At 31.8% G+C, this 11,152-nt stretch overlaps 1 protein-coding gene across 1 annotated transcript; it reads left to right on the top strand.

Moving 5' to 3' along the window:
- Positions 1-10,145: 10,145 nt before the first annotated feature.
- LOC149515640 (uncharacterized) lies at positions 10,146-10,804 on the top strand. The gene is made up of 2 exons (XM_089741767.1): positions 10,146-10,229; positions 10,397-10,804. Exons 1-2 carry the CDS (start codon positions 10,146-10,148, stop codon positions 10,802-10,804), a joined length of 492 nt encoding a protein of 163 aa, XP_089597893.1.
- Positions 10,805-11,152: the final 348 nt, after the last annotated feature.

Raw genomic sequence — 11,152 nt, forward strand, 5'->3', positions numbered from 1 at the left:
CTTATTCAGCTTATTGAGAGCATCCAGAATCTTGCTTAACTCATTTTAAATCTTCTGATGTGCTTTTTCTAGCTTTTAAAATCTGTGAAAATTTTTTTGCTTCATTTGTCTAGCTTTGGATCTTGTGTTGTATCGATGGACAGGGTTCTTGCTAGATGGAGTTATCCTTGAACCTTGAGTACCATATCTTAGAATTAGTAAATTTGCATGACTATCACATGGTTACTTTGTTAAGTGTAATGAATAAGAATGCAATGAATGAAAAATGCATGTATGCAAAGAACATTTGCCTTAAAAACGATATTCAACTAAAAGATTTCATTTATTCCAAAAACTTTTTATTTACATTGAGTTTATCATCCTAGAACTATAACCATAAAATTGTTTAATCTGTTCATACTGGGCTTTGGCTTTCTCAATGAAGTTCAACAGACGTTATCCATGTTCTCCTACTGGGGTCACCACTTGTTTTAATACCTCTGCCTCTTCCACTATCTCTCTTGCCTTGTATACTCTTTTATAGATTTAGGTCGTTTGGTGCTCAATGTATTTCTATCTTCTTAAGTTCTCTCTTTTACCATATCAAACTTGGCATGATAGTTCTCTATGCTCCCTAACCAATGTAGCAATGTGGTCTTCTTGTTCATTCAACTTTTATCTTATTCTGCTCAGATAACTATTTAGCAGGTTATTTTCTATCTGTACTTGGGTATTTTTTTCTTCCAATTCAGCATACTCTTGCTTTAATCTTGTATTTTCTTCAGTTAACTGAACAATGGTTATCTCTTTAGCCCCCTTTTTCTCACGTATAATCTTTTATGCTCTTGGTGTAGCTTTGCTAAGTCTTCAATAGCTGTATCACGTTCTCTAGCAATCTTGCAAACTTTAGCTTCATGACTTTCAGCTCTATCTTTCCACTAGTCTTTTTCTTCTTGAAGCTTCTGGATTTTTTGCTTTAACTTACCTTTTTCAGACTCAAATTCTTTTGTTGTAAGCTCTAATTCTGATGGTGTCTCTTCAAGTTTTTTTTTTATTAGTGGTTGAGAGCTTTCATAAGTGAATACCATTTTTTATCTTCGTTTTGCTCTCCAAACCAAGTACCCTGGAGTGACTTTATCAGTAAATGATCCATGACTCACTTTTCGAAGATTTTTTTCATGCTTTAATCATCTCATTCATCCTTTAAAATGCTTTAGGCTCACTGTAAAAGAAATCCAACTGATGAAGCCTATAAGTCATAGGAATGAACTGTTATGCCCCGTACTACCTTCTCACTATGAGTGATGCATAATTTGTCGCTCCTCATAAGCCCAGAAGTGGGACCACTATATTATCCCCACATTGATACAACATAGGCTCACGATTCATCCATGGGGCCAACATCTTACATCGACACTGGTCAATTTTTGTAAGAAAGCTATCCATTCCTTTTTAGACTTTTATCTGACCATCTACTTTCACAAAAATTTTTGATCGAAGCTCGATTATGGATATAAAGCTTCGAGAAAGCACCTTTTCCCAATTCAAAATGGCTTTTCATCTATAAGTACAATAACTAGTCGTTCAGTGGAATCCATGAAAAAATTTTTGTTGAAGACCGTCTTTCAAGCAAATGTTCTTTATGCAACTTTATGATATGAGCATGAACCAATGCAAAAGAATGAGAGAAAAGGTTAATATGCCTAGAAAAAAGAAATAAATAAATAACTAAGTAAATTAAAACATCATACAGAATAAGAGGAATGAATTTTATGCTTTTGGTCAATTCTAAAAAGGGAAGAGTAATGGCTCTATCTATAGGTTAGACACTCTTAAGGTTCTCTATATGTGGTTTGAGGTTAAAGTCTAAAGGTTTCCAAATTGCTCCTTACATCATTGTCCATCACAAACTAGTAAGGCACCCTAATCCTCACCCATTACAGGCTACAAGCGAAAAAGGTTCAATTTGAGTGAGAGTATTTCGCTAGCCACTGCAAAGGCATTAAACCTCACGAAAGCAATAGGTATTTTACTCCCTCCTAGAAGGACGGAGCTCGGGTATAGAGCTCATGTTATGCACATGCATATGAATGACATAATTAATAAGATAAATAACATGAATGAATAATAACACATATATACAAAAAGGTTTAATTTTATTAGGCTTTTGGATAACACAAATTTATTTGCTAGCCTGACTCTCAGACTTCCCCATCGGAGTCACCAAGCTATCATAACGTGTAGATCCGAGGATCTATCGCTAGACATTGATTTAAGGAGTCGCCACCAATCTTTTTTATCTATGTGCGATTGACCACCTAAGGAATCTATCCTTTCAGGGAACACCTAAGTTTAAGGGTCCCTAAAAGAATAGGTTCGGGTCTACTAACCAGAACAAGGTTCGGGAGTTCGGTTACGTGTGAGGAAGGCTATAGCACCCTCATAACACCCATCAAAAGACGGTACCAGCTTAATTTTGTGTTACCAATAAGCTTTAAAAATTTACCAAGTAATTAACTATTGAAAATTATTCTCAATTGACTCTAATACTTTTAGCAAAAAATTGAGAAAATTCTCTCACCTCAAAAGTATGCAAGAAAACTACTGTGTCACTCATAGAGGCTCCATCGTCGGATTATTTAACATTAAAGAAAATTCAAAGAAATAAAAAAAGAAAAGAAAAATGATCGCTTTTGTACAGAAAAAATTGATACTTTCAACTTTTCCCCAAAATATTTTTTAGAAAATTTTAATTTCGAGGAAAATTGATACTTTCAACTTTTCCTCAAAAAAACCATTTTTAAAAATTTATTTTTAAGAAAAATTGATACTTTCAACTTTTTTTCAAAAATATTTTTTGGAAACTTTAATTTCGAGGGAAATTGATACTTTCAACTTTTCCTCAAAACCTTTTTTGAAAATTTATTTTTAAGAAAAATTGATACTTTCAATTTTTTCCCAAAAATATTTTTTAGAAACTTTAATTTCGAGGAAAATTGATACTTTCAACTTTTCTCCAAAAATATTTTTTGGAAAGCTTATTTTTAAAGAAAATTGATACTTTCAACTTTTCCTCAAAAATATTTTTTTTTAATTTTATTTAAAGAAAATAAAATAATAAAATGAAAATAAAAATAAAAATAAAGAAAAGTAAAATAAAAATAAAAATAAAATAAAGATAAAAATAAAAGAACATTAAACAATTCTAATCTAATAATAATAAATAAATAAATAAATAAATAAGTAAACAAAAAAAAAAAAAAAGAGAACGGCTCGGTTCAGCTCGGCTTGAGAAAGAAAAACGGCTCGAAGACGCGGCTCGGGGGTGTCGGCTTGGCTTAGCTAACGGTTCAGAGGTGCGGGTCACACACAGGTCGATGCTCGGGTCGGGTCGGATCTTGGCAAAACGCGCAGATCCTCTGGTTTACTTAACGCAGAAACGATGTCGTTTTGGGAATGGTATATAAGGCTGAAGGTCAATTTTTTTCTCAAAATCCCTTCTCCTCTTCTCTCTCTTCCCTTTTTTCTTCTCTTTTTTTTTCTCTAAAATCGAGGAACTCCGATTGAATGCTCGTCGAATTCTGGAAATTTTCGTCAGAATCTGGGTTTTTCATCGAAAGTTCATCGAAAAACTGATCGATTTCTGGAAATGGTTGCCGAAAACTGGAAAGTTGGCCAAAAAATTCAAACTTGGTTGGAATAGTCACCGAAAAATTCAATCTTCGTCGAAAAATTCAACCGAAATTTAAAAATTTTCCAAAAATTTTCAGAAAAAATTTGTAAAAAATTTTCCAAAAATTCCCCACTGATTCCTAAAGCTATTCTAACGCACCAAAACCCTTTTAAGCTTCTGTTTCTTCACTGTGAACTCTTTCTCAGCCAGTGTCTACTTTTTTTCTGTATCCCCCTTCCTTTGATCCGTGAATCTATTTATAGGGATTGATCAGAAGAGCTTCTGATCAATCCCAACTCCTCCTTGGATTGAGATTCAATCATTGATCCAATATGGACTTTGATTGAATCTCCATTCATGATAGGATTCCCCAAAAATTCAATCTCAGTTGATACTTTCAACTTTTTCTCAAAAATACCTTTTTTGAAAATTTATTTTCAAGAAAAATTGATACCTTTAATTTTTCCCCAAAAATATTTTTTGAAAAGCTTATTTTTAAAGAAAATTGATACTTTCAACTTTTCCTCAAAAATATTTTTTTTAATTTTATTTAAAGAAAATAAAATAATAAAATAAAAATAAAAATAAAAATAAAATAAAGATAAAAATAAAAGAATATTAAACAATTCTAATCTAATAATAATATTAATAAATAAATAAATAAACGAAAAAAAAAACCTAGGAACGGCTCGGCTTAACGGCTCGGCTCGGCTCGGCTCGGCTCGGCTCGACTCAGCTTAAAGAAGAAAAACGACTCGGAGACGCAGCTCGAGGGTGCGGCTCAGCTCGGTTAACGGTTCAGAGATGCGAGTCGTACGCGGGTCGACGCTTGAGTCGGGTCGGATCCTGGCAAAACGTACGGATCCTCTGGTTACTTAACGCAAAAACGACGTTATTTTGGGAGGGTATATAAGGCTGAAAATCAATTTTTTTCTTAGAATCCCTTCTCTTTTTCTCTCTCTTTTCTTTTTTCTTCTCTTCTTTCTCTTTAAAACTGAAAAACTCCGATTGAATGCCCGTCGGATTTTGAAAATTTTCGTCGAAATCTGAGTTTTTTACCGGAAGTTCATCGAAAAACTGATTGGTTTTCTGGAAATGGTTGCCGAAAACAGGGAAGTTGGCCAAAAAATTTAAACTTGGTTGGAATAGTCATGTAAAAATTCAACCGAAATCTGAAAATTGTTCAAAAATTTCCAGAAAAAATTCATAAAAAATTCTCCAAAAACTCTCCACCGATTCTTAGAGCTATTCTAACGCACCAAAATCCTTTTAAACTTTTGTTTCTTCACTGTGAACTCTTTCTCAGCCAGTGTCTACTTTTTTTTTGTGTCCCTCTTCCTTTGATCCGTGAATCTATTTATAGGGATTGATCAGAAGAGTTTCTGATTAATCCCAACTCCTCCTTGGATTGGGATTCAATTATTGAATCTAATATGGACTTTGATTGAATCCCCATTCACGGTAGGATTTTCAAAAAATTCAATCTCAGCCAAAAAAGAAAAAAAATATTAATAGATAATTAAAAAAAATAATCAGATAAACCAAAATATTAACAGATAAATAAAAATAATAATAGATAACTTATAATAGATAAATAGATAACTAATAATAAATATATAACTAGATAAATAAAATATATATAAATATTAACAGATAAAAATAATAATAATAATAAATATATATATTAATAAATGTAATAATAAATAGATAAATAATAAATACATAAGATACAAAATAAAATATAAAATATAAATATAAATATAAAAATATAAAATACAAAATGAAAAAATAAAATAAAATAAAATGGACCTACCCATTTGGACCAGGCCCAATTGATCTGGGCCTGGACTGTGTCTACAGTCACTAGAATTGATATTCATTGTAAAACCTATTGCAACAAATAACTGCTCCTTCTGATATTATTCAGTAGCGACATTTGCTTTCTCTGCATGCTTATGTGACTTACAAATCTTTTTCATGTGCCTAATTTGACCATATTTTTTGCATTGAATATCTAGCCTCTACTAGCATTTCTTCTGCAGATGATTGGTTTTCTTACAGTGTGGACAAGGTGGATAAGTTTTATCCTTGCTTTTGTTATTATTTGCATTATTGCCAGGCTTGTGTTATTCTACTTCTTATTATTCTTTTTTTCTTTGCCTTATCCTAAATTCTGTGCCTTTGCTTGAAAAGCACCTTTTATAAAATTCTCTTATCTCATCATCCTTCTTTGTTCTTGTGCCTACAATGCATTCACCAACTTTACCTAAGAAATGCTTGACAGATCCTTTGACTCTTCTAAAGAAGAGATTTTAGCTTTATATTTCTCAGGTAATATAACCAAAATTTTTTGCTCATTTGTCTCATCAAAAAAATCCTTACCAAATAGTCTCACATTGTTCACAATACTAAGTAGCTTGTCCAAGTACTCTTTAATAGATTTTGACTCTTTCATTTTTTGCATCTCAAATTCTCTAATCAAATTCAGTACCTGCATGTTTTTTGTCTTCTCATTGCCTTGGTATTCCTTCTTGAGATACTCTCAAATCTCTTTGGCTAATTATAGGTTCATGATTTTGGTGAATATTGTGCTTGAAATTGCAGAATATAAGCAAGCTCTTGTTTTTTACTTTCTAGTCCTTTTCTCTTTATGATTCTTAAGCTGAGCAACTATTGGATTAGCAGGTAGTGCAAAAACTTCATAGTCATCTTCCATTGTTTCCTACAGATCCAAAGCATCTAAATGTACTACCATTCTAATAGCACAGGCTTGATAGTTGTCACCATTAAAGACTAATGGTTCAATTGAGAATATCTTATTGGACTTCATTTAACTAAGGATTTTGTGTGTTGTTGTGTTTGTGCAAAAGATTTTTGTTTGTAATAATTTTTTTTGTTCACTCAACTCATAAATCCCTCAATAAGTTTGGTTTTGATACCAATTTTGTTAGTTTATAGAGACAAAAAAAACCTTGTGAGAATGAACAATGAGAATATGAAACTAAAAATATTGCACTTCTTCTTTATTCGATGTAACTTCCTTAATACAAAAGGATTTTAACCTAAAACTAGAATGACTACTAGTCACAAGGCATGATCTTTCTATTTGCAAGCCATAAACAAAAACCACTAACACACAACTAACTTTCATAAACCACTAACACACATCTAACTTCCATAAACCAATAAAAAACATCTAACTTTCATAAACCACTAACACATATCTAATTTTTTATCACACATTAGCAACCCATGTCTATATAATGTAACTAATGAGGCATTCTTACAAAAAGGTGGAACCCTCCCATGAGGGATGGTATAAATTGAACACAGATGACTCAGCATTGGGCAACCGTGGAAAAATAGGAGCTGGAACCATTATTCAAGATAGTGAGCGAAAATGGATTGTTGGTTCCTTTTGATATATTAGGGTGTGTTCAAATATTTTGGCTAAGTCATGGGCTCTTAGAGATGGATTATTTTTTGGTGAAAGGACTTAACATCCACAAGCTAAAAATTGAACTCGAGCCACCACTTTTATCTTCATGATTAAGAATCACCAGGTGACTAATCCTGTGTTACTCCCTCTAGTCTCTAGGTGTAGGAAGTTGATGAAAGATCTTGAAGATCAATGCATGTTGCATGTGTTTAGGGAATAGAATAGGTGTGCTGACCCATTTGCCCAGTTTGGTAGTGGTAGTTGTTGTAATAGTTCTACTTGTTACGAGGTCAACTATGTGGTGTTTATTAAACCTCCTTCTTATGTTAAAGATTTGGTCATCGTTGATGAAGCTGGACATGTTATGTATCGTACTATTTTATAATTAAATCAATCATGTTTCTTACCCAAAAAAAAATATGGTTGAAGTTGATTTTGTATATTTCTATATTTAGTTTCATCAACATGGGATGGATGCATTCTTGAGTCAGGAATATGGTATTTACACAACCTTATAAAGAGGCATTAACAACAGAATTTTAGTTGGATGAATTTACTCCTATCTCACTTCAATCCCAACCTAGCACTTAATTTAGAGATTGAGTTCATCTTATTGAAACTTTCTTTGCTAGTGCTTTTTATCATTTACTATTATTTAATAAATATCTTCTTGGAATTGAATCTGATACAGAATTGGTGCTACATTTCCATTCGAGCTTTTCTACCTATTGTTCTACTGGACAATTTACAAATCATTTCTTACTTTTTTTTAGCTATGTTTTTAATGCTTTCTCTCTCACACACACAGAGACAAATATGAAGATGATTCCTATTGAAAACTATAAAGTGAAGTGTATGTCAATGGGATTTTTAGTGGATAAGGATGCACCAATTGTATGGAAAGGCCCATGGCATTTTACCTTATCTAAGTTCTCTATTCTAATTTTTCTTTCATTCTTGCGAAAACATACATCTATTTTATAATAGTTTTTATTTAGAAAGTGGTTTTCATTTTAAAAATTAGTTCTCCTTCTATGTCACCTTAAATTCTATTGGTTTTCAAGTTTCAAATTCAACCTTAGTTAATTTGAGTCCCCTATTTTATTTGCCTAAATACTGTATAGTAAATTACAATAGCTTCTTTTGAAAGATTTTGCTGTAACTTGAAATTTGTGTCTTGATCCTTTGCTTTTCACAAAATCAAATTTATTTCAATGGTGAATATCTTCTTAAAGGTTTGAAGATTGGTGTCGTGATTGGTATGATAGCATTAATGGTAAGCCATTTTTTTTTATACATCTTCACTAACCAAGGAAATTAACTATGATGTTACATCTAAATAGACCTTTTATGTTTTCATTTTTCTTCTTTGGTGGCTCAATTTAACAGGAAGTTGTAGCTATTGGAAGAACTTTTACTTTGATGAAGGATTATCAAATAGATGGAAACAAAGAAATGGTGGCCTTAGAAGTAATGAATGTTGTTGGTTTAATGACTTCTTGCTATGTGGTCATAAGTAAGAAGTGAGAAAATGTTTATTTACGACAACCTACTCACTTTGGCAATTAAAGTTCATACTACTGAAACTTTAAAAAAAATGATATGTACTATATAAAAATATCAGCAAGTTTGTTTCTCTTGCACTACATGTTAAATCATGCATGGAAAATATAAAAACTCTAAAACATTTTTCATTCGCATCATATTAGATCTTTTGATTATTTGTCAATATAAATCAGATATATTGAAAATATATACATGCACATATTGAATCACATAATTCTATTGTTATATAATTGATGATACTTTTTCTTCATTACTTACAAGTTCATTTTCTCGATTAGCAGTAAATTTTATGGGTGGCTGTGAAACTATTTTCTCCAATATCATTATGTCTTCTGTTATATTTCTAACCTTAGAATTCGCACACCTTTTTTCAAGTACACCCCAAACCCTAAACCTTCATGGCCCCTAACAAGGTTGTTAAAAAATGATTCAAAATTAAGTTCACGTTTGGGCTCAAAGTCTTAGGTTTTAGGATATGGTTCATAGTAAATGATGGTTTTTAGGATTAATGGGTAGTAGTTGTTGGCAGTAGTTATTAAACGTGGTAAAGCGATTCCTAATATTTAGCCACTTTTTTCACTTTTCCATTATCTGTTAACTGTTTGAGTTTTTTTCTCTATTAGTAAGCCTATAAAAAGGTCGATTGAGTTTAATTGAAATGTAGAGTAATTTATTTATAATTACCCAAAATTTATTATTTTTTGTGTCGTGATTTAATTTTAGAAAAACCTACCTCTTTCTTTAACAAATCTTTGCTATCGAGTCTTAAGATCCTTACCTATTTTTTGTATCTGTTGAATTGTCAACGATGGCAGTAAATAGTAGTTCAAATGTAGCCCAACCTCTCATTCCTATGTTTGATGGAAAATATTATGACTTTTGGAGCATTAAGATGAAGACACTCTTCAAATATTAATATCTTTGGGATTTTGTAGAAACTGGATATGACGAGAATGATAACGATGACAGACGACTAAAAGACAAGAAGAATAAGGATTCCAAAGCCTTATTTATCATTTAGCATACAATTTATAAGACATTTTTCTCCACGATTATAGCAGCTAACATTTCAAAGGAAGTTTGAGAAACCTTACAAAAAGAGTTTCAGGGCTTTTCAAAAGTTATTGCTATGAAACTCTAAACTTTTTGGCATGAGTTTGAAACTTTGATGATGATGAGTAAAGAAATAGTGCAAGATTTTTTTTTCTAGAGTAATTTCTATTGTTACTCAATTGAGATCTTATGGTGATAAGATTATTGACGAGACTTTTATTTTCAAAGTTTTACGAAGCCTAACTCTAAAGTTTGATAATATAGCTATTGCAATAGAAGAGTCTAAGGATTTATCTATTTTTTTCTTTGATGAACTGATGGGTTCTTTGCAAGCTCTTAAGGCAAGGCTAAACAGACCACAAGAGAAAACTGATGAGAAGGCATTTCAAGTGAAATGAGAGAAAACTAAAAAAGAAGTGTTCGTTGATAAAGGACATGGCAGATGAGGTTTTCATAGAAGAAGATGTGGCAGAGGTAGAGGAAGAGGTCGTTTTGATAGACAATAGAGGCAATCTGATGGTGAGTAAAAAGGGAATAAGAGTACTATCTAGTGTTACAATTACAAGAAATTTGAGCATGTAAAAGTAAATTGCTGGAACCAAATGAGCTATGTAAAGGAAAAAAGTAAAGAAAGTAAGTTATTCATGACTTATTTACCTGTTAATGAAGTTCCAAATGATGTTTAGTTTATGGATAGTGGGTGCTCAAACCATATGACCCCTAATAGATCATTGTTTAAAGATCTTGATGAGTCACAAAAGTTACAAGTCAGACTTGAAGATAACAAGAAGATGCAAGTTAAAAGAAAATGTACCATTATAGTAGAGACAAGCAATGGTAAAAGAAAATTACTTTCTGATGTCTTTTTTATTCCTAATTTGGCGCATAGTTTGTTGAGTGTTGGACAACTAATGGCTGGTGGATGTGTAATTGTGTTTGAAAATAGAGTATGTGTTATTAAAGATAAATTTGCGCAACCTATGGTGAATATGCATATGACAGAAAACAAAATGTTTTCACTTAAAATTTCTAACGTGAAAAAGCAAACTCTTATTGTTAGCAGGAAGGATGAATCAAAATTATGGCATATATGATCTGGACATCTCAATATCAAAGGCTTGCAGTTACTAAGTAAAAAATGTATGGTTTTTGAATTGCCTAAAATTGGATCTTTTGATTTATGTGAAGGATGTATTTATGGAAAACAAGTAAGAAAGTCATTTCCAAGTGGACAGTCATGGAAAGCCTCGAATGCCTTGAATTGATACATGTCGATCTATATGGGCCTATGAGAACTACATCACTTAGTGGGAGTAAGTATTTTTTGCTCTTTACTAATGATTATAGTCGAATGAGTTGGGTTTATTTTTTAACCAATAAGTTAGAGACTTTTGAAAGTTTAAAAAAATTTAAAGCTCTTATGGAAAAGCAAAGTGGAGCTT

This window comes from Durio zibethinus, chromosome 12 (genome assembly GCF_047325235.1).
Source record: "Durio zibethinus cultivar Kanyao isolate XHJ-2024 chromosome 12, ASM4732523v1, whole genome shotgun sequence".
NCBI classification, from domain to species: domain Eukaryota; kingdom Viridiplantae; phylum Streptophyta; class Magnoliopsida; order Malvales; family Malvaceae; genus Durio; species Durio zibethinus.